A 24,640-nucleotide genomic window follows, 5' to 3' on the forward strand; every position below is an offset into this window, starting at 1 on the left:
CATTGCTCTTCCTCCTGCATGAACTTGCTAAAGTTCACAGTCAAAATTCACATTTAAAATAAAGAGGCCTGCAAGAGAAGCTCATGTAATCCCACTCCTTAAATATCACTAAGACATCTGAGATATTGTTTAGATTGTGGACTCTTACTTTGACACGCCAGCATAGGTAGATGGACAGGCAAGCACATCAGATGTCACTGTTTGGCAGCTGATAAAAGTCACTGGTGCTATAATACTAAGCACAGAGCCACTAGATTAGTCTGTGAGGGAAGGGGATGCCTCTTCCTTCCCTTCAATAGTGGGTTAAACCCAGCTGGCACCCTCTGGAACGACGGGTAAGTCCCATCTTTATTTCTGCTACAGTTTTGGGTTTGGGTTTTGGTTTTTTGTCCAAATCAGAGAAATGTGTACAAAGATGATCATCACATAAAAAGTCTGAAAGTCACAACATTATAATGTTATCATACAACTATTTAATAAGGAAGTAGCCTATTCATTCCATTGAAACTGGAAGGTATTATAGAAAGGATAGTACAAGGAAAGGCAGTTGTGTGTCAATATTTTTAGATCATCATTTTTCCTTGAAAAAGGATACTTGGTCTGATTATAACTGTGGTGATGTCCGAGAGCTTTAAAATATCCTCAGTTAGTTTTTTGCGCCAGTCTATACTCTATCTCTAGTTAGGATTTTTAAAATAGGTGACTGCATAGTATTTTACTAATAACATCTTTGAAATTTATTTAACATCACTTGGAATAAAATGATACTGTCATGTAAGAGAATCTCTTATAGAATTAAACTGTTGAACAGCAATTACAAACATGAAGCTTTTCAGTTAGCTATTTGAACATCTCTATAAAATTCTGTTGAGACATGAGCAAAAGGAAACTTCTGAAAGAAAAAATTTTAACTGAGCTTTGAAAAATAACAGTAATTGTTAACTATGAAGCCCAATACCAAAAATGTACAAGACTGGTGATATTTTAAAAATATATGTAAAGAAAAACAGGGAACTTTCTGGAAAATATCTACTGGCTATTTGTTACACAGTTTATCCCTTGCCATTTGAAATGAATCTGAATAATTTGCCTTCCTAAAAAGGAATTTAAGATCTAAATTTGGATTCAATTCTGCAATGGAATGAATAAGCCCATAACTACAAAACTACTTGCCTTCAAATAGAGTCCTTTTTTGAGAAGATCTAATTAAAGCCTCCTTTTGGATGTTTTCCTCCAACAGTTTAAAGGCCTAATATAGTTAATTACTAAAATGCACTCTAGTTGAACATGCTTGCATTCATAAACTTGAAATTAAGGCTTTTTAAGTGTTCTTTTTCAACAGAATCTTTCTCTTGTCTGTTGAGTTGCCTTTGTCTTTCCTAAAACTGCTAGGTTTTTTTGGTTTTTAGTTTTTTTATTTGAGAGAGAGGACACACATGCACGTGCGCATATTATGTGCACACGCACAAGAAGGGCACGGGTAGAGAGAGAGAACCCCAAACAGGCCCTGCACTATTAATGCAGAGCCCAAAGTGGGGTTCAAATTGATGAACCATGAGATCATGACCTGACCTGAAATCAAGAGTCAGATACAACTGACTGAGCCACCCAGGTGCCCCTAAAACTGCTAGTTTTAATTTAATTCTAAACTACACAGTCTTTGGATGAAGTTATTTCATCTGAAATTTTTCATTAAAAATGATATATTCTTCAAGCTAGGAAATTAAACAAGTTTAAGATTTAATTTCAATGATGACAGTTTGGTATCAGTTAATAGTTTGATTTACCACTATAAGGCAACTATCAGAGTTGCCTTATACTACGTAAAACTAAATGTATTTTGAACTAAATTATGTGGTATTTTAAATAAAGACAGAATCAATGCCACAATTCATCAGGCTAGTCTATGTGTGTAAAGTCTGTATATAGTTCTGGTTATTAGATTTACCATACTAATGAAAGAAATCAGAGGCAAATACGACCCTTCGAGGTTGATTTCAGGGGCAAATGATTCATCTAAGGAAAAATGGGGATCCATTATAGGAAGTCAGAAGAATCGATGGAGAGCCAAGTAAGAGACCTTACCTTTTTGGTAAGGTATAGACTAGTTTCATATTGCCTTACTTCCTTCTGTACATTCTTGTCTGCCATTTCAAAAGAAAAAGAGAAAAGCTAAAACAATTTCAAAATTAGTCTAAAATACATATGAAATAGGTAAAAACAATGAAAAGTAAAACTAAATAATTAAGAGAATATCAACACCAGTAACTAGATAGTATAATCTAAAAATAATAAAAAATTTATATATGGCTCTGGAATGTAGTCAGTAATACATACACACACAAAGACAGACATACTCCTTAATTACCTTCTAGTTTGATACTATGGTCAATTTCGAATCAAAGGGAGAAAAAGAGGCAGTACACTGAAAGCTAAAAAAAAATACATTCAAAGCTGATAACAGTGATTATACATGTTCCCTCTACTTTATGAAATTGCCAAAGGGTAAAGGAACAAATATGCACATTTACCATTCCTTATGAAAAAAGTATATTGTTCCCCCTTGATCTACCAAGACATCATTCATCATCACATATCACCAGGACATTCACTAACTGGTGTATCAGAAGAGCTGCTCATTGGTTTTCATGAGCAATGGGAAGAATTCAGACTGAATGGAAGTTGACAAGTTAGATATTTAACTGCTAATAATCTAAATAATTAAATCTCTGTGGTTAATGAAATTATACACTCTAGGCAAAAGCTAATATTAAATCCAGAAAATTATCACATTGAGCAGCATCACAGAAATTTTCATAAATCGCCACTTACCAAATTCAAACTTTGTGTTCCTGTATCTTGAAGCCCCTGGACATGCTTTAAGCATCACCCAGAGGCAAACCAACATTAACGAATCCTTTTTTTTTTTTTTTTTTTTTTGGTTCTCAGGAGAAAAGTCATTTGTACAAAGATAAAGGAAGTCTAGAAGCCAGGTCCACCTTGAGGTGACCTTGAAAGCATTTAAGCCCCCTCAAAAAAAAAAAAAAAACCAGCATATACGCTCTTAATGTTAAACTGTACTGTTTTTTATGCAAATATTATAACTGAATCATTTTCTCCTTTTGAAGGAACAATATTCTTCAAGAGGCTACTCCATCAAAGACAGGAGCACAGTACTCCCAGGATCTCAACAAGGAGGGGCAGACCACGATTGCTTCAGATTCCTTGAGACCTTCTGTGATTCCAGGCTTGCCACCCCAAATTCAGGACCCCACCCCTCAAGGAACAAATCATTATAGTAATAAATTGCCTTCATCTTCCATATACCAGCTAAGCATGTTTAACTATGAACGTCCAAAACACTTCATTCAATCCCAAAACCCATGTGGCTCCAGACTACTGCCTCCCGGACCGGAAACCTCCAGCTACTCTAGTCAGACCAAACAGTCTTCCATTACCATCCAGCCCCGCCAATGCACAGAGCAAAGATTTTCTGCCTCCTCAACAGTGAGCTCTCACATCACCATGTCTTCCTCTGCTTTCCCTGCTTCTACCCAGCAATATGCTGGCTCCAACCCAGGCCAAAGGCTTACAGCCACCTATAACCAGTCCCCAGCCAGCTTCCTCAGCTCCATACTACCATCACAGTCTGATTATAGTAGCAGTAAAACTCCTTCCAATGTGGACATCAAGTAAGTGAAATTTTATATATAAGGGTACTGCATATACACGGAGTTTGTATCTGAGGAATGTGGGGGAGTATGCTCTAGTTCACTATTCAGTATTTTAAAAGGCAATGAAACCTCAAGGTCTCTTTCATAATTCTCCTAAAACATCCTGAACCATGGTGCTAGCAGCAAGAGATCATCTGCCCCACTCTCCAGTGTCCAGACTATGCTAAACCCAAATCACCTATTACCCCATATAATTACTTACCTTTAATTTTCCATCTTCAAAAAATGATATCTAATATGCCCAAGAACAGTAAACTATTCTCCCAGTTCTAAGTTAAGGTCCTCATGCTATAAATTTAATTGCTCTCATTCTGGGCTCAGCTGAGATGAAGAGCACCTGTCTGCTCTTCCTCAGATAGGATTTCCTCACCTAAGCAGAGGCTATTAAATTATTTCTCGGTCCTAGTCTTTTCTTCCTATCCATTTTCCCCTCTGATCCTGAACATCCACTTGGCTTTAAAAAAAATTTTTTTTTGTTTAATGAAAACCTGGGATTCAAGCAGTGAAGTATATGAATTTTCCTTGCTATGATTAGAAGAAAGGCTTGACTAGATAAATGACCTTATGGTTTCCTTTGGTAGTTAAAAAAAAAAAACAAAACATTGTTCAAATTGGTTGAGCTGATTGTCTGGTCTAAATAAAGAAAAGAATACCTGGATCCTTATGCAAGCATGCACTACTTCCAAAGACTAAAACTATCCTAGGAAAACCTGATATGAATAAGGACACAGTGGTTGTGCTTTTTTTAAAACATGAACTGAATACTCTGTGCTTATGCAAACCGAGAGCTATCAGTTTTCCTCTCCCTTGGCTGGCTAAAACATCAGATAATCAAATCAGAGGCATCTGAAAATTTGCCTGGGAGAATATGTTTTGTTGTAGGCCTATAAAAAATTTTGCTTAGATTCTTGATAATTTCTCTCAGTATTCCCCCAAAGGCTAATTTTTCTAGAGATTACTATTATTGGTAACAATTTTGGAAGCTAAGTTGAATGGACTACAGCAATTCAACCTGTAAAGAATTCAACATTAAAAAAAAATAAAAATGAGGAAAGTCAGAAACATTTCTTAGAATCCTATAGATAACAGGTTGACCCATTTGAAATGGCTGATAGTCAACTGTTTTTCATCTACAAAAACAGCATTCTCATAGGTTTGACCTAATTTTTTTTTTGAAGAAGAAGACTTTAAGCTGTCTTCCCTCCAAAATTCCCATTATACCCATTATCACACAATGTAGGTTTTTCTTGGTTACAATCTAGCCAGATGATCATTTTCCCTCTAGCTTTCCATTATTTTTCAAATTTCCTACATGAAGCATTTTTAAATCTAATATAATGTTTTCTGACTCAATTTTTCTTAGTCAAGTCTTTCAGTCCTATTCGAAATACCTGTTCAGACAAGAGAGCTACCAAATGAATTATTACTGAACCACAACCATGTCCTTAGCTCTCTACACAGAACTGAGAGAGAAAGGCAAAAATGGAGGATGAGAAATAAAGCATAGGTCTCCAAACCGAGATCAAAGATAGAGCTTTAGCTGTTCCATTTGCAGCAACCATAGATAACTCTTTTAATCTTCCCACAGCTACCTGATACCCATTCAGTGTCCAGCTGCACAGGGTGGAAAGCTCTGGCCCTTTGAACATATGTGCACAACTCCCTCATTGTTATGGTGGGCTTAGGTTTGCCCTGCCTTCGAAAATAATCCCTTGGATTCTGACCTAGATTGCTTTGAAAGCTTTATTTAGCTCTTCATCTGTAGGAAATCTTTCATTCAGTTGATCAAACCATAGAGTGGAAATTGAGGAGAACTCTAATTCTAATTAGTCCATTCAAAAAGCTTGCTGTGTGACATTCAGCAAGTGTGCCTTACCTGCTTCGTGATTCATTTTTATGACCTATAACAAAATTAAGGAGGATTTGGGTGATTAATGATAGAGAAAAAAAAAGACCTATAAAGCAGAGTGCAAGAATAGGAGCTTATAAATATGAACAGATATCTAGTCTTAACATTTAGGCCATCTAAACTATCAGATAGGGGTATTCAGTGAAGTGACTAGGTCACACACACATCAGTGATTCTCAGGCTCAGTTTTGATAATCCTTCAGGATTTCTCAGACTGAATTATATTGTGACAGCCTAAAAACAAAATTATTTAATTCTAACTCTGACAAGCATGTGACTTTTATAAAGATGGTAGGCTAACATTTAAAAAAAAGGCTATTATAGCTCCATATAGTTAGAAAAATAGGAGATTTTGAACACGAAAGGAATTTTACCACTTTGACGTGAGAATTCAATCTTTAAAAAGCAAAAAAACAGGGTTCCTATTCTGGGTCTCAGCTCAGGTCTGATCTCAGGGTTGTGAGTTCAAGCTCGATGTTGGGCTCCATACTGAACATGAAGCCTACTTTATAAAACAAAAACAAAAATAGAAAACACAACTATTTATTTAAACATTTCATTTGGCTATTTACTTAACTGAACAAATCAGACTTTTAGTTAAGCATTAAATGTAAACAACTCTGAAGACTTGGAATGTAAGGAGGAGAAATGTACACCATCAACTTTCAATACAGTGCACCTTGAATCAATGAAAAACATTCATTCATTCAAGTGATAAAGTATTATCTATACCCAGACTCTGTGTTAGTGAAAATAAACATTAAAAAGATGAGTAATAATCCATCTTTTCTTTTACTTGAGTATGTTTACAATCTAGAGATTACTGACCAAGTCCTCAAAGCCTGCAAGAATTAAAACTCTGGCTCCTCTTGGAGAAGATACATTACCACTTAGCTTATAAGTTCTTATTAATAACCTCTGAAGATACCTGAACAGGAACAGGTCAGAGAACACCCAGGGTGCCTCATCTTGATAACTGGAGAATGTTTATTATGATAAACAGTGGCCAGTTTTTCCACATTGAACAGATATAAAAGCACATCTGCAGGACCCCTTTTCATTCAGGTTACATTTCTTTCTCCTTCCTTCACTAATCATTCCTTTCTTTCTCTATATATCACTTTAGCAATGTTGAAGAAACCATCGTTACTGTAAAAGCTATTTGTTATACTTGAATTTGTAAAATAGGAAATTAATAGGAATTGGAAATTAATAGGAAAGCCAGAGACTATGACAAGTGTACACTCCATTCAAAGCAAAAGAGTATTTACTAAATGTCAATGATTACACTAGAGAATGTTTTACAGCTCTGGAGAAAGGAGCCATAATTTGTGGTATTTACCTACTTCTCTGGTGGGGATACTCCCACCACCACCAATTTCAAACTATCAACATGAAATCACAGGGAGATGAGTACAGTATCTACCCATAAATCAAATTTACCAAATTCAATTATAGGACTGTAAGGGCTCACAAGCTGCTAATAACTAGATTTACCCTCACTTCCATAGGGCAGATCTTCAAGGAAGAACATCCTCCTTATGCCTAATATAATTTGTTCTCTTGCCACTAAATTTTAATTTGGCAAGACAAAAAAAAAACTGGTAATAATTCTTATTAAATCCTTCTTGACTATAATTAGGAAATTGGTGTTTTTAATAATATGAATACTACCAGTACTAAGTGGTGGTAGATTGAACTATCTAAAAGCAACTGACAAAATGAGGTCAAGTCTATTTTAGTACCGTATTGTACTTTGAAGATCTGTTTTAAAAATCTTTTTTTCTGGGGTGCGTGGCTGACTCAGTCAGAAGAGCATATAACTCTTGATCTCAGGGTTCTAAGTTTAAGTCCCACACAGTGTGGAGGTTACCTAAATAAATAAAAACTTCAAAGAAAACTTATCTCTTTTTAAAGCTATCAACAACCCTCAGTTGGCCAACCTGTAAATGCTAAACCATCCCAAAGTGCAAATGCTAATAAACCTACACCAAGGACTCCTGACCATGAAATACAAGGATCAAAAGAAGCTCTGATTCAAGATTTGGAGAGAAAGCTAAAATGCAAGGATAGCCTTCTTCATAATGGAAATCAAGTAAGCAAAATGTCTCTTTTGTATAAAAAGCCGACTAAACTGTAAAATCTGTCTTTCTGTCTCACAGGTCTTTGTCCATACAATCTGCAAGGGATAGGATTATCTAAAAGGAGGGAATATTTGGATACAATACCAAATACTCTGCATGAAATCACCTCGTGGTTTTCAGTAGTAAAAGAAGGAGGCAAAAGAATTTAAAACAATGTAAAAACAAATGAAGCAAAAAAAGAAAAATAAATCTGAAGATTTTCCATTTTAAGCATTACTCTCTCATAAAATATGTCTGATGACCAAATAACCAATAGGAGACACTGTCAGTCACCTTGACTTCTTCTTGGTGTATACTACTGATGGACAGTCATGATATTTATGAGAGAACTCTTACTGTACCCACTGTATTAATCACTTCTCTTTGAAACAGTACTAGAAGTTTTCAGTCCAAATACATCTAACGTATCAGATGCAATGCTTTCAACCAGAAATTAAATCAAATATTCAGTGTCCATTTAATAAAAGTTATTTCTCAGTGTGGGGATATTCAGTTGTATATTCAAAGATGGAATCAATGGCAACATGCAGGACAAAAAACGTGAAGAATTTCCCTTTACTTGGGAGAGCCTTACTTAAGGGTGATTATGTCTACCTTTCCTAGGCACAAGAAGAAAACAGAAGTGAACATTACAGATGAGGAAAGTGGCACTAGAATTGAAGGGAAATGCTTTGAATGAAAAAAAGTTTTAAAGCATAGTCTATAGCTCTAATTCAAAAGACAGAATTATACTTCCTTGGTAGAATTCTGGGTAGTTTTAAGGTAAAGGTGCACAAAAACTTTTATTAAATCTCATTACTCTCTCCTTAATGATTGATTTCTTTAAAGCGATTAACATACGAGGAGAAGATGGCTCGCAGATTGTTAGGACCACAGAATGCAGCTGCTGTGTTTCAAGCTCAAAATGACAGTGAGGCACAAGATTCACCACAGGTAAACTGAAATAATCTTTACCTAACTGGAGTATTTTTCCTTTGTGTCATTTTTAAATGTCTGTTTTTCCAAATGCTTAAAAATATCATTTGAAGCAAAAGTCAATCACTTCCATGCTCCATTACATAAAAAAGGAGAGGCCATGATGAGTCAAAGTGTAGAAAGAAATTTAAATTTTTCTCCATTTTCTGGTGTTCTAATATCTGCATATGAAATGTCACGAAGTCAAAACACCAGAGGGCTAACAGTGTCACTCTGCACCTGGACATTTAGGGGTCCATTCCACATAGGATTCTTCTTCCACTGTCCGCATGGATAGAGAATCTATGAGTTATAAGTTTAACAGAAGTTAAAACCCTAAACAAAGTAATTATAACCTTTTCTCAAAATAAGCTGCTAATCATTTCAACGTTTTAAAATTGTGGAACCAATGCAATATCCAATTCCCTTTGTTTCTGTATTCAAAAATGCTTATTAAAAATAAAACAGGCAACAACAACTTTAAAAAGCCTTGAGTAATGGCTCTAAGATTGACAAAAAGATCCTTTCCACAAACATATAAACTTTATGGAAGGCATACAGTGAATATCCCACAGGCTTGTTCCTGATCAACTTCATTCTAACACATAAATGTAACCCTAAAAATAAATATTCAGTTGGAGAGCCAGACTGAACTGTTACTGCTGTCTTACCTCTCATCTCTTCCCAAGAAGTTCACAAGAAACTGGGCACCAAAGGGATGAGACTGGGTACCTAAGACTCCAGTCTCCTAAATACTGGAAGCTGAAAATAGGATTTTTGGTACTGTTAAATGCAATGAGACCTACTAAAAAGGATAGAGCAGGTCTAACCGTGCAAATAAGTAGAAACTGAAAAAAGAACTTAAATATCTTTTTGGCTAATGAACAGTTCATACATTCATTCAATTAATTAATTTACACGGAGCACCTACTATGTGTTGGACTCTGGACTGGTACAGATTACAGCAAGAATAAGACACAAACCTACCTCTATTAGTAGAAATAACTCAGAGCAATGTTACATTGATGGCTTACCTTATAAATTCACAGTGTATGATTTCGAGGACAAGGATGTATTATTTTTCTCATTCATTCTTTAACAACATTAAAATGAAGGTGACAGTACCAAGAAAAAGAGATAGCAGCAAAACGTATCATGAAATCAGAAAAGATAAATCTTAGATTTCTGTGTATACTTCAAACATTCTAATAATCAAAAATGTTATCAAGTTATATAAAACTGAAATATTATATCTCTGAATATGTATATATATATATATTTAAGTCATTACAGTATGAAAAAGCAAAAAACTTAATTTGGGTATTTTGGGTTTAATTAAATTCTTTTTACTTTTTACCAAAAAATTAGTTCATCTGATAAGTGAATTGTTCTTTTGACATTCAGCATAGAGAACCTTAAGACTAGCCAAAAACTGTCAGAGTTGTAAGAATTTTATTTTTAAGTGACCAAATACATTAAACATATTTATACTGAAATACATAATATATACTCAAATCATAGGTGTTTTTCAGATATTTGGACAGGGATATATTTTTCACTCATCTCCTCTGCTGTGCCAAGCACAGTGAAATACACAAAATAAGTTCTAAGTATCTGATCAATTAATTATGATTTCCATCAATCTCTCGTTTTATTCTCAAATGGAAATAACTTTCTAGTACTCAGATATAAATCCTAAAAGATGTTTGCTTAAATGAAACAAACTTTTATTACGCAGGAAGTAATTAATGTTGTTTTCAAACCTTCTCATAGCTCTACACATATCTTCCATGGTGTCCATCATGATTTTATGCCATGAGCTAAAAAGAGAAGCATTTTCCAGTCTAGTATGTGTTTACTGCTGTTGGTGCACTTTGGAGCAGTAGGCATGACACCTTGTATCTACTGCCAACACAAGTGACTTCATGTCTATTCCTGTTTTACTAAAGGACAATCTGTACCATGTGCTCTCATTTCAAATACACGAGGGGAACACATCTCCCTTTGTTGTAAAGTAGTCATATGAAAAAAGAAACCACCCTGAATTCAAAGTCTAGCCAATTCTCATGTACTGTAACTGTTAAATAGTCCTTTTAATTCTGGGGATTTCTTGGTAGAGTATGAGAAAGTCAGTGCACTATATATTTTCAGTACTTAATACAGTTAGCCCTTGAACAACACAGGAGTTAGGGGTGCTGACCGCCCCACAGAGCTCAAATCCACATGTACCTTAGGACTCTCCAATAACTACTTAAAAGCCTGTTGACCAGAAACCTTACTTGATAAGTAAATTAACATAGATTTTGTATACAATATGCTTTATGTACTATATTCTTACAATAAAATAAGCTAGAGAAAAAATGCTGAGAAAATACATTTAAAGTACTGAAGTATATTTAATCTTTAAAAAAAAAAACCCACATATAAGTCAACCTATGCAGTTCAAACCTGTGTTGTTCAGGATCTACTGTATATGGAATTAACCATAACTGTACAAATAAAGCCAACATAGAAATGTTTGTTTCAACTATGACTACTTAATTCTGCTTCAAGCTAATAACCACGTTAACATCCTCACCTTGTTTTAATTTCAAGCAGCACAGCCTAGAACACACACGACTGCACGTTCCTACATCACAAGTAAGGTAAAAAAATTTTTTTTATTTTTAAAGAACTATATTTTGCTACCAAAAGTATTTTCAGCTTAAAACTGTATTATTTATGAAGACTTCAAGCCTTCTACATACCTTTTATAAAAAACAATGTGACTTTTCTAATGTCCGAGAGGATGATCAAAATTTTCATCTGTTAGGGATGCCTGGGTGGCTCAGTCAGTTAAGTGTCCGACTCTTGGTTTCAGCTCAGGTCATGATCCCGCAGTTTCATGAGTTCAAGCCTTGCGTTGGGCTCTGCACTTGGGGCACAGAGCCTGCTTAGGATTCTCTCTCTCCCTATCTGACCCTACCCCACTCACACTGTCTCTGTCTCTCTCAAAATAAACTTAAAATTTTTTCTTTTATCTGTTAATTATCAGAACCATCTCAGAAGTTTTTAATATGTTTTGGTCAAATAAGCCAGGACCACACGTCCGTGTTAAGCAAGTATCTCATGACAATCAAAACCCAATTCTAATTACCAAATCATTGCACACGATAAGATTGTCCATGGGGGGTACTCTCCATTTTAACAGATTAGTTTCTTCATCAGTTTGTAGTATTACATAAAAAAAATAAAGATATATAATTTGTACCAGATCTTCCTAAATTGCTACCATTTCTAACACTCTTCAAACATGCCATCGCTAAATACAGTCCTAAGGCCTCTCTCTATTGTTTACACTGGCACATTAAATAATAAAGACTCTGGGGATTCCAATACGATGGCTGAACTATCTTTGTATAAAAGGAAGAACAAAGACAACTTTCCTGTACACTGATTATTAAAATATTTTTGTAGAAGCAGATCATCCTCAAGGGGAGGTGTAAATGATGAGGATGCAATCCAGGAAAAATTTTACCCACCTCGTTTCATTCAAGTGCCAGAGAACATGTCAATTGAAGAAGGAAGATTCTGCAGAATGGACTTCAAAGTAAGAGTTCAAAAATCTTGGAGGAAAATTAGCAATAAGATACTGTTTTGAAAAGTGTCCTCTTCCTCTTCATAACCTGCTACACACCGTAACAAGCAGCACGTATAGCGGATAAGAACAAAAATTCTGGAACCAAGCTTACCTGGGTTTGAATCCTGGCTCTGCCACTTCCCAGCTACATAACCTTACATAAGTCACTTAACCTTCCTGTGCATCTGTCTCATCTGTATGGCAGAGTAACAAATGTACCTCAAAAGGTTGTTATGAGGATTAACTGAGTAAACAGACATAATGTACTCACAATAGTGCCTACCTGCTAATAAATACTCTACATAAGTCAAGCTATCAAACCAATAGGATTCTAAAGCAGAATGGCTCTTTAATTCTTCTCCATTAAGAAATTCAAGCCAACCTGCTCACCTAGCCTAGAAGAGATCTTCATGCTAGAAGTAATCTTTAAAAAGGCCTACATTTTTATTATTCTCATTTTGGAGATCTTTTTCTTATGTTTTTCTGGATTCCTTGTGAACGAAAAGTCAGTGTATGGATTTAAATGCTAAGGTTTATATGAAAACACTTAACAAAAATGGAACTTAGATGCCAGAATTAAAGCCAAGAGCACTCTACTTTGGTAAAGTGATCCATTAAATCAGCAAGCATCACATGTCAACTGCAGTCATCATTATCCAAAAAAGTCTTACCACTTCATATTTCTTGGGGAAACCTATATAACATAAATTAATGTTCTAACTATATTAAGTGAGTAAGGGGCCTGATGGTGCATACGAAAGAGCTGGATGTGGTTTCATGTAGTCTAAAAATACTATATTGATTTCAAGAGTTTTAATTTCTACTGTTTCGTTAAAACACTGTTGAGAACAAACACCTTTTTAAGCTCTTGCTTTGCATTTTGAATCAAAACCCACTCAGATACTAGAATTGTTAAAAGTTGTAAATGGACAAATAGGTACCAGTGATGATATAATTTAAAATTCTGTCATCTCCTTCTTGGGTCTTCCTTCCTAGGTAAGCGGACTGCCAGCTCCTGATGTGTCCTGGTATCTGAATGGAAGACCAGTTCAATCAGATGACTTTCACAAAATGATAGTGTCTGAAAAGGGTTTCCATTCACTCATTTTTGAAGTGGTCAGAGCTTCAGATGCAGGGGCCTATGCATGTGTGGCCAAAAACAGAGCAGGAGAAGCCACCTTTACTGTACAGCTGGATGTCCTGGGTAAGCCTTCAGAGGGATCTTCAAGAGTTCCTTAAAATCCAGCAGTATTTAAAAAAAAAAAAAAAAAAAAGCAAGTGTTAAAAAAGAAAATCCCACAGGACTTCATATTTAAGGTCAATGTCTAAACAACAGGAGAATGCCAATTTTTATCTAAAAGCAACAGAGTGGGGGAAGGGGGAGAGACAGCACTTGTGAAGGAAACTTCAACAAGACCTACAACCAAAGCTTTTCATGAAAGGAAATAAAGAAACGGTGCAAATTTTAGACAAACCAAATAAGACAGTTGACCCTCAGTGAACATATGTTTGAACAGTGCATGTCCATTTACATGCAGATTTTTTTATAATACAGTACTACTGTGTTATTTTCCCCTGCTTGTGATTTTTTAAATAACATTTTTTTTTCAAATTTACTTCATTGTAAGAATACAGTTAAAGCTTCCAGTTAAGAGTAGGATATTAGGATTTGAGTTTTTCAGGAGTCAAAAGTTTTATGCAGATTTTCACCTGCATGGCAGGCGGGGGGCAGGGATGCCCCAAGGCCCTGCAATGTTCAAGAGTCAACTATATAAGCATTTCTAGATGTAACTAAAGGATCTTAAAGTGACAAACTTTAGTCTAATCACTTCTCCGATCTATCATCTAAAATGACCTGATTCTTATTTTAACAGCATTGTCATGATCACACATAATTTAAAACTGAGATATAAAGTTAACTTTTACCTCAGATGATGTTCTGTTTACTAGGAAACTAGTCTCTATTTATTTTTTTAAAAAATGCCTACTTACTTTAGAAAACAGGTACGGCTAAACTCCTGTCTCAAATTTGTCTTCAGTAAGGCAGTCTCTTATAAAACTTATGTACTATTTTGAAATATTACAATTTAAGTGCTTTACATATATACTACATTTGTAATGGTTTAAGCCATGGTACTGCAGAAGAGATACTTTGATATAATTTACTATTGATTATATAAAATCTTGATCAAGTTAAAGGATGAACAAAATCCTTGAGTTTGTATTCTACTTAGATCAATGAAAAACCTTTAAGATTAGTCTATGATATAATAATGGGCCTCAGTCTAAGGGAAACCTAGTGGTCTGGGAATCAAACAAACCCAATTCAAGTGATGAAACGTCGAGTAAATCCTTTTTGTGCAAATAGCTCCAAAATTTTATTAATGTTAAAGCTGAAAGAGGCACTGGCAGGCATCTGTCCAATTTCATTTCTCCTTCAGAAAAGCTAGGGTTACAGTATTTTGATATCACTTCCTTTCTTCCTCCAGCTAACTAAAGAAATGATGATTACTGACATTTGTATACTATTTTACAGTTCACGAAATGCTTCTTCATTATCTCAGCTGATCCTCACAGTAATTTTGTGTGGTAGGCAAAGCAGTCACTATTAGCTGTAATTATTTTGTAATAGATAAACTGAGCCTCAAAAAAACTAAACCAATCTCTCCCATTTGGCATGCTGGTGGGGCAAATAGAGAATTTGAACCTAAGGTGTCTGGTCTTGCCCCCATTCATGCTGCCTCCTTACAGAAGAGACATAAATGAGAATATCGCTTAAATTCTTTGATGAAACATGATTGTAAATTCAATGCAACATTACTGTTCTAGAACTCTAAATGGTATAATAATACAAAATAGTACTCTATGATGTTTAAACTAATGCTAAAACATAAAGCTTCCAATCTTGTTAGTGTTTTTAAAAAGTTTTATATCAACATACAAATTTCATCATAATACCTTGGCTTGACTTAATTTTCTTTTTATAATATTTCAAATACCTGAATTTTTTATTAATATGTAGCAAAAGAACACAGAAGAGCACCAATGTTTATCTACAAACCACAAAGCAAAAAAGTTTTTGAGGGAGACTCAGTGAAGCTAGAATGCCAAATCTCAGCTGTACCTCCACCAAAGCTTTTCTGGAAAAGAAATAATGAAATGGTACAATTCAACACTGATCGAATCAGGTAGGATAAGTATTTTTAGACATAACTCTAGTTTATGTGAGTGAATCCAGTTGTACTTGAAATGCACTATAGATGGCATGCATTTGTAATCTCACTTTGTCTAGTTTTTAAACTAGACATGTAGAGAAATATAAAAAACCTCATTAACCCAGATTCCACTAATCAAAAACATAAGGCACAAAGTACTGAGGATTTACCCTCTTACTAACAATAAAGAAAGATGGCTCAAGGAAATGATGAAACATATAAAATGAAGTGGGGAGAAGTTAAATTCAATAAAACTACTGCTATGTGGCATTGACTAGGTCTAGCCTCAGAATTTCCAAATGCTTCATTTTCTTAGTTTGATGCTCTAGGTCAGAAGTTATCATAAATAAACTTTCGCAGGAAAATTAATTCCTATACTTTAATTTTTTATTATTGTTTCTTTCCAGTTTATATCATGATAACGCTGGTAGAGTTACTTTACTGATAAAAGATGTAAACAAGAAAGATGCTGGGTGGTACACTGTGTCCGCAGTTAACGAAGCTGGAGTGACCACGTGTAACACAAGATTAGATGTTACAGGTATGTCACCCTATCAACCCAAGTGTGATAGAGGACTTAATCAGAAAGATTTAGTAAGAAACACAAATCTCAGCATAATATAAAAATGTACAGTATAAAATGCGAGAGATTTTCCCAACAGTTCTGATTTTTGTCTTGTCCGGTCTGATAATTGAATACCTAGCACAACCCGTTTGTTTAGAACATGTTTCCCGAATCAACTTCTGTTTGATCTATTTCAGTCCGTCAAAACCAAACTCTTCCGGCTCCTAAGCAGTTACGTGTTCGACCAACTTTCAGCAAATATTTAGCACTTAACGGTAAAGGTTTGGATGTGAAACAAGCTTTTAACCCTGAAGGAGAATTTCAGCGTCTGGCAGCTCAATCTGGACTCTATGAAAGTGAAGAACTTTAATGAGGTTACCAACATTGGAAAACACAACAACTACACTATTAGTAATATATTCAATTAAAATTTTAAAATAAATCCATAGCTGTATTAACAGATTATGGCTTTAACTAGGTAATATAACTAATACATATTTATAATATTTATCCTTTGACTCTTGCACATTCTATCTTCTCTGGTTTGCGAAGCTAAGAAAAATCTGGGCATATGGGTTTGGAATTATAGAAGACTATCTTAAAATGTGAAATTTTAACATTTAAGTCATATACATTTAACAATTACAGATTATGAATTAATATCAACTTTTTAACCACATCTAATGCTTGTAATAAGGTTTACTGGTTCTGCTTTCTAAATAATGTTTTACCCGTTTTCTCGTATAGGAATACTAACATGGTATAGATTATCTGAGTGTTCCAAAGCTTAATGTCAAAAGAGAATAAAATTTCAAATATTCACAACAGACTCTCCTCTCTTTACAAAAGACTAGATCTGTATAACTTCTGATTTTTATATACTATACATCAAGCAAAACCTACAAATAACAAGTTCCAAGAATGCAATGATAGAATGTTCTAGAACTGTGTCTTAAACTCATTTACAGCTCAATTTCTCCTGAGGTTGAGCTAGGCTTTCCATGGCTTGCATTTCAAAAGAAAAACATCCTCAATAACTTAAATCCTGACAGACTCTCTCCTGAAATTGTGATTTTGTTTTAACCAAACAAGTCCGTTAAATCTTAAAGACCTCTGAGTCAACTGAGCTGAATGGAATAAGAATAGTCTGTAGATTCATCTGCTTAATTCATTTATTTCATGTAAATTTCCATACCTATATTTGAGGGGGGGAGGGATCCTCCTACATTTAAAGTTCAGATAAGCTATTACATTAGAAAGCATCATTTTCTCAGCGTCTTGAGAGTATAAGCACAGGAATGGGAAAATCCTTTTATTACACTCTTCTTAAGCTAGGTCACTAGCCTTTCTTCTCGGGCCTCGCATCCACTGGTCTTGGCCTTCTGCTAGGCCTCTTCTCTTTAACATTGGCAGTCTTTGACCCTCGCTGCTGTGTGGCCTCATTTAGCTTTTCATCTGCACATAAAATACCATTTATCAACATCACTCTACATCTCTTTCGGAGAAATAACAGAAGAAGCTTTATTTTTTATTTCCAGAAACAGCTTGATGATTTTCTCTGCTGGCTGGCCTAGGTCCTTTCTAATGAATTCCGTTTTATTTTCCTTTTTCCCAACATGAGACTCCCTCTTGTCTTACATCCTGGCGGGTTTTAGGATGCCTTAATTTACAGCCAAATTTCTTTGGTCTTTCCTATAGCTGGTTTACAAACCTCCCCATCTTTGCAAAGCTTCAGGGCCAGATGTGAGTCTGGGCTCCCAAGGACTCCTGTTAGGCCTACTCTCCCTCATCTGCACTTCAGAGCTAGATTTTGTTTAAATATTTTATCGTTTTCTTTAGCCCTATTGGGTGGGAAGAGGGGTGGGAGCTACTTCAAGCTGTAGGTCTCGGTTCATCAGAACCCGCGTCGGCAGGCACCAGCGGCAGCGTGGGCGCCTGCTTAGACACTCGGGCTCCCGCGTCCTGCGCACCTGACCCCGCCACCTGTGGACTTCGGTAAGTCACTGACCTCTCAGCGCCTCGGCTTCTCCAGACCTAAAACGAGGATAAAACACCTACCTTTCAGGAAGGGGGGATGTGAAGACTAAACAAGCCAATAAGTATAAAAAGTGTTCAAGAAACAGTAGCCCGTTAGAATTAATTACTACGACGTCTACCACCAACCCCAGCCCCAAAGTCAGGTTTGTCCTAGATTGCCGGCCCCTCCGCCAGAGATAAAACGCCGCAATTCCCAGCCCCGCCTCAGCTGACGGCTTTCCAGAGCGTCCTCGGTGCGCACGCGCATTTGGCTCTTGTAGCGAGGCTTGAGGTGGTGGGGGAGCGTGAGGCTTTGCGCAGGCGCAGGGGCCAGGTGGCGCGTGTCGCAAAGTTACGCGCAGGCGCGGCAGGCCTGGGAGGTGAAACGGTGTCGTTTTCCAGGTCGGCCATGGCTGAGGCGTCACGGTGGCACCGAGGCGGTGAGGGGTGATCCTAGGGAGTGGTGGAGCAGGGCTGATTTGGCAATTACACATCCCCTGGTAGTAACTATGTAGCTCTATATCTATTCAAGTGAGATAGGATTTCCTGCGCGTGGAGCCCTCACAGCCTCCCCTTGAGAAGGGGTGGACAGGGTCCCATTTCACAGACGGGAAAACTGAAGCCTTGAGGGGATGTGGCACCAGCCCCTTCCCCGAGGCTCGAGCTGGGAGCTGTTACTTGCTGTACAAATACAAAGTCCTTCATTGGTCTAGGGAGTCATGACCCCGATAGAATCCAGGGCGAGTCCTTTACCCCTCCAGCAGAAGCCAGCCTTCCCAAAAAGCAAGATAGACGTTAGAGAAAGTAATTATGAAGATGAGGGATTTTTTCTTTTTCTATTTCTTTTCATTTTTTTTATTTTGATTTTTCACTTTCAGACGGGACTGTTGAGGAAACGTCCCTGTTATAAAATTAGTGTACAATCATAAAATGATTCCCCCATGAGAAATGTTAGTAATGTTAGTAATTATTCCTCCTTCATAAAAAATGAGAATAAAAAAATACCGAGAAGCAATTGGAACTTGCCTTCACACAATATATCAGAATAAAAGTGGAAAACACAGTTCCATCATTGTTATTTATATACACTATAAATTACATAATAATGTAAGGAAAAAAATTGTTTTATGTCTCACAGGGGCTCCGAAACCTAACCTGCATTACAGAAAGGAAGTAGAAATTAGAACCACACTTCAGGAGTTGTCACTCTACTTTCTTTTTTTAATAAACCTATGTATATGTAAGTACAGATGTAGATGAAGGCACTGAACTAAGGAGTTACGTGGAGATGAAAAATAAAACATATGTACTTTATAAATCATAGGCTCTCAGACTACTAAGACATCTAAAACAAGTATTGACGCATCTTAGACTAATCTTAAATTCGTTTAGACTTAGGCTATTTCCATTTCTTAAAGGGCAAAGCTTTAAGTCACAGATGTAATGAAAAGCTATCATAGTCAACATGATTGAATTATTACTTTAAGTTGTCAGTTCTTTCTTGAATATAGACATTCCCTTGAGTTGGCAATTCTAACGTGATGTCTGTTAGAGCCATGTTGATACCTTAGCTCAGTTTCATAGGTCAAACTCCACATGAGGCCAAGGAAGGTAGTCTTGCCTGCTTTGTTCTTTTCCCTGGCCTTTTGCACAGTTAACAGTAAAATATGCTGGTGCTGAGTCACAGAAGATATGGAACAATGCACATCTTTAAGGAGACTGGGAAAACATCTCAACCTGCATGTCACCTACCTGTGGGTCATGAGCATTGACTGTATTAAAGAGTATTGTATCTTTAAGTGCCCAAAAAATAGTAGGTGTAAGCTCAGTGGCCAGACTTATCACATGTTGACATGGCCCAAACGCTAGCAAGTATGTATCAGTTAACTCATTGGTTAGTAGGAGTGAATTTGGTCACATCTTGATTAAAAAGACAACTCTAGATCTTACAAATTAAGACTTTTTAGACTGGTTTTTAAATGCTTATTATAGAACATTTGGTGAACAGAAAAATATAAAAAGATCATAATTCCATTATTCAGAGAGATAAAAAATCTTTTTACAATTAGGAAGAATTGAAAGCAATGTAAGTCTTCATCAACAGAGGATTTGTTTAACATTTTGGTATATACAGTGAAATAATATGGAACGTTAAAGCATAGGCTCAGGTGCCATGAAGTAATGTTGAAGATAGATACTTGTAAAAACTAAAAGCCTTCTAGAAAAAAAAAAAAAAGACGACAACGACATAGTCTATACCCTTCTCTAAAACCTAACTGCCTATCCCTAGAGAGAAAATGAGTACTAGTTAATATTTTTTAAAATTCTTACAATGTGCCAAAACATTGTTTAAATGTTCCACATGCAATATCTCACTTCTTATAACAAAACTATGAGGTATTATCCCTATGATAGGACTCCAATCATTATCTGTTTGAATTCAGTCCATAGCTTTACTATTCACCATTATATTGCTTACTGTCAAAATAGAGAAGCTAACTGGCAGAAGAGTATGCATATGTGATCTCATTTTTGTAAAAATAAACTTGTTTTCCTTATACTTATGCAGACATATAGAAAAATCTCAAGAATATGTGTTAAACCTAACTCTAGCAGTGGGATGACAGGAAACCTCTTCCTGTTTTTTGTATTCTATTTTCATTTTTTAACTACTTTTATAATTAGTCAAGAAAAATTTGGATTCTAAACAAAATTGGGCACAAAATTTAACTAATTTTTAATCCTGATAAACTGAGCTTTTAAATGTAAAATTTTAAACAAAAATTCTTCTCCTTAGTGACCTTTGGCATGGTAAACCCACATATGTATTACTTAAACAAAGTTATGTCATCTCTATTTTTGGACACTTCTGTGCCTGGTGATGAAAGAACCAACTTTAAGTCTATTCGCAGCATAACTGATTTTTGGAAGGTAAGGTACCACATGACTGAGGATGAAGTAGCTTATGGTATTGCATAAACAAACTCTTGGCCCAAGTAATAGGCACTGGAGACATATTTGTTGAAGGAATGAGTAAAAACCAATATCATTTCTTTAAACTTTTAGAATTAGCCAGTTAGTAAGTGTATATTGAGAACCTATGCTCTCAGTGTTAATAGAGTTTTTATAACTTTTAAAAAAGTTATACATTTTAAACACTATCTTTGCATTTGGAAAAACATCATGTGGGGTTAGGATCCACATCAAACTGTGGTTGTGTATTGTAAAAATTATTCTTAATAAATCATTAAATGGGGGCACCTGGCTGGCTCAGTCAGAAAAGCAAGTGACTCTTGATCTTGGGGTTATGAGCTTGAGCCCCACTTTGGGTGTAGGGATTTTTGAAAAAAATAAACATTTTAAAAAATTACTAAATGTCCCATAAAGTGAAACATGTAATTTTGGCATATAGCCCTAAACTGTATGTATTACAGTAATGCCTAGTATATAATCAAATAAATAGTACATATGTAAAATCTAATGTTATAGCGTTTTTAATTATATGAGAGAATCATTTCATCAACATTGGGACAGACTTGCTTTTTCTATTGCAGTTAGCTTAGTAAGATGCTCACGTTATTAGGAAAGAACAATTAACAGAGGTTTCAGGTATCCCAAGTCGCAAACATTGGGGCACATAAGGAAGAGAGTAAAGTTTTCCAGAGGTGATGACAATTCAGTTCAGTTTTAAAGGATGCGTAACAGGACATTCTAGGAAGAAGAAACCGTATGTGCTATAAGTAATTCTACATATGGCACTTTGTTTGGCATTATAGGCATATAGAAGATGAGGTGGAAAAGGCCAAACTATAAATTGAACAAGAGGTCAAGTCATGAATGTTATGCTAGGAATTTAAAACCTATGACAGAGACAGGGTCACTTCCTGAGAGGGATAGGGAAAGTGTGAGATGAGGGCAGATGATTAGAGGTCGTTGGTATAGACCAGGTAAAATATGAAAGAGGACATTTTCCCTGAGACTAGAAGTGGAGATCACCCTGCTTCTTTTTTTTATTGTACTCTCTTGAAGTATACATGGCCAGTGGCAAAGAAAATGAAGGCAGAAAAGAAAAAAACTGAACCCTGGGTTTGGGGTCTCTTAGAAGGGCAGAGCCAGGAGTAGCAGTTACCACCACTGGAGTTGGTGGGGAAGGGCAACAAAGACAACTCAGGGGATGTCCTGAATTAGGGCCATGACAACCATGAATACATGGCTCTGGGCTCTGATACTCACGCTTTAGGGAACAGCTATTAACATACCCCTCATATAAGAAAGGGTAAAGTGTTGTGGAATGAAAGGAGTCAGTATTTCTAAAGAACTAGAGTAGTGCCTACTACATAAGGGCTCAGGAAATAGTAACCATCTTCGTTATCCTCCTTGACATCATCATTTCCATTAATGTTAATGGTGGCTTGGTCAATAATTTTCATACTCATACAATCACTGACTCATGCTTTTAAGGTAACATTATGAGTGTAGATTCTGTGATACAATTGACGTGAAAATATTTTTCCCATAACATTTGTCTTTCTACATGAAGTTTATGGAAGGACCCCTTTTGGAAGGTCTGTACTGGGACGCATGGTACACAAACAAGATGTATAATTTAAAGAACAGCCGCATCTACTATGAGAACATACTTTTAGGAGTGCCCAGAGTCCGTCAACTAAAAGTCCGCAACAACACATGCAAGGCCTTTTCATCCTTTCAGTCTATGATGAGTGAATGCTATGACAGATACACTTCTAGCAATGAAGACACGTCTGATTTTGGCCTTCAGCAGGAAACTGAGTAAGTAGTTACATGTAGCTTTTTCTAGCATCTTCCCATTGCATCTTTAAAAAATTGGAAAAAATGTATATTTTCCGAATAATTCCAACAAGGGTCTGGCAGGTAAGGGGACTGCTTCAATAATCATACCAGAGGAAGACTCAAAGGAGCAGTGTTAAGAAACACAAGAGTGGGGGCACTTGGGTGGCTCAGTCAGTGAAGTGTCCAACTCTCGGTTTCAGTTCAGGTCATGATCTCAGGTTTGTGAGTTCGAGCCCTGCATCAGGCTCTGTGCTGACAGGAGCCTGCTTGAGATTCTCTCTCGCCCCTTCTCTCTCTGCCCCTCCCCTGCTTGCTCTGTTTCTTAAAAGAAATAAATAAACTTAATAAAAACTTTTAATAAAAAAAGAAAAGACTTGCTGACTTCAGCAATGTCTTCAGATATTGCCAACACTGAAAAGGAGCAGTTACGCTGTGGAGGCGATGCATCTGACAATGCCTTGCCAAAGCTGTTCTAGCAGGTTCTCCAAATTGACTGAGGCTAATGCTCATGTACACTCCTGTCTGTACTGAAAACATGAAACCCAAAGCCACCGACATATCCTCCCCTTAATACAGAAGCTGCTGGTATCATTGCTTTTAGGATCCTCTGAAAATCACAGGAGGCAGAGAACAAGTTTTTTCATTTAATATTTATCAAAATGTTACAAATACAAAGATTCACCTTTTCCTACTCAGAGTTCTTCAGAAGCAGCCCCTGTTAGCGCTTCTGGTTGTTTCTTTTGGTATATACTCCTATTTTTATTTATTTATTTATTTATTTATTTTGAGAGAGAGAGAGAGCACGAGTGGAGAAGGGACAGTGAGAGAGGGAGACAGAGAATCCCAAACAGTCTCCACGTTGTCAGCCTAGAGCCCAATATGGGACTTGAATTCACGAACCACAAGATCATGACCTGTGCTGAAATTAAGAGCCAGATGCTTAACCGATTAAGCCACCCAGGCACCCCTGTACTTCCTATTTCTAAATAATGTGCTTTATACTGCTATTACTTGATTTTACAGTTTTATGTACCTACTATCTCTTTCATGAAAGGTGTCTGTCATGTGTCCCTCCCTCAACACACACTTTTCTCAGCCTGAGGTTAGATCATAATTGTGGTTAATCATAGTCAATGTTTATATTATAGATATTAACAATAATTAAAATTTCTTTTGTTCATCAGCCTCCCCTGTTGCCCCAAGATTAATCACTGCATTGTGGTTTTGTTGTTTGTTTTTTCTTTGTGTACATCTTTGTTTATACTGTAAGATAACAATGTATAATTCTCATAAATCTAGTAAACTCGTAAGTATGGTGACATTCTCTTAAACATTACAGTCGTATATACTACTTCTCTTTCAATGAAAAATTACAAAATAAATTATTTACTCAATTGCACATTTTAGATTGGGACCCGAAAACTAATCTGTTTGGTATTCTAATATTCCAGATTCTCATAACAACTGCAAGTAATTTAAATACCAAAATTAACAGTACAGATTTGGGATCACAATACTCCTCATTCCCTAACAACAAAATTAAGAATCAATCTGTGCTTGTTTGTCTATCTAAAATGTAACATTGACTAATTAGAAACATCATAAAAAATTGGAAGTAGGAGACAGTTGGTATATTTTCTCTTAGTGTTATTTTTCCCTCCTCCTGAAAACA

General features: G+C 36.1%; 2 protein-coding genes and 1 long non-coding RNA gene across 5 annotated transcripts in view; 2 read left to right on the forward strand and 1 right to left on the reverse strand.

The window, feature by feature from the left end:
* Nucleotides 1-321: 321 nt before the first annotated feature.
* MYOT (myotilin) lies at nt 322-16,782 on the forward strand. Its single transcript, XM_029941965.1, has 10 exons — nt 322-335; nt 3,129-3,692; nt 7,561-7,738; nt 8,616-8,720; nt 11,340-11,386; nt 12,198-12,330; nt 13,357-13,564; nt 15,383-15,548; nt 15,983-16,116; nt 16,338-16,782. The coding sequence occupies exons 2-10, from the start codon at nt 3,337-3,339 to the stop codon at nt 16,508-16,510; spliced, it is 1,500 nt and encodes a 499-aa protein (XP_029797825.1). The 5' UTR covers nt 322-335; nt 3,129-3,336; the 3' UTR covers nt 16,511-16,782.
* LOC115294229 lies at nt 13,159-18,404 on the reverse strand. 2 transcript variants are annotated; one of them, XR_003909776.1, is made up of 3 exons: nt 18,199-18,404; nt 17,336-17,595; nt 13,159-13,594 (listed from the first exon to the last, which is right to left on the reverse strand). It is a non-coding gene; the product is annotated as an uncharacterized LOC115294229 (long non-coding RNA). The 2 variants fall into 2 exon arrangements; XR_003909775.1 differs by lacking the exon at nt 17,336-17,595.
* A 161-nt stretch (nt 18,405-18,565) lies between these two features.
* PKD2L2 (polycystin 2 like 2, transient receptor potential cation channel) overlaps nt 18,566-24,640 on the forward strand; it is a 36,329-nt gene continuing 30,254 nt past the window's right edge. For both annotated transcript variants that reach the window (XM_029941973.1, XM_029941972.1), the window contains exons 1-4: nt 18,566-18,596; nt 19,295-19,396; nt 20,954-21,087; nt 22,697-22,947. In XM_029941973.1, the coding sequence (XP_029797833.1) occupies nt 18,566-18,596; nt 19,295-19,396; nt 20,954-21,087; nt 22,697-22,947 (518 nt within the window). The remainder of the gene's footprint in view (nt 18,597-19,294; nt 19,397-20,953; nt 21,088-22,696; nt 22,948-24,640) is intronic.

Source organism: Suricata suricatta, chromosome 6, assembly GCF_006229205.1.
Source record: "Suricata suricatta isolate VVHF042 chromosome 6, meerkat_22Aug2017_6uvM2_HiC, whole genome shotgun sequence".
Taxonomy (NCBI): Eukaryota; Metazoa; Chordata; class Mammalia; order Carnivora; family Herpestidae; genus Suricata; species Suricata suricatta.

Bases quoted from the DNA above. Each gene is read 5' to 3' on its own strand.
- MYOT (XM_029941965.1), top strand. From the start codon at position 3,337: ATGTTTAACTATGAACGTCCAAAACACTTCATTCAATCCCAAAACCCA. The intron at 11,387-12,197 runs GTAAAAAAATTT...ATATTTTTGTAG, and splicing joins GTTCCTACATCACAAGTAAG to AAGCAGATCATCCTCAAGGG. The intron at 16,117-16,337 runs GTATGTCACCCT...GATCTATTTCAG, and splicing joins CACAAGATTAGATGTTACAG to TCCGTCAAAACCAAACTCTT.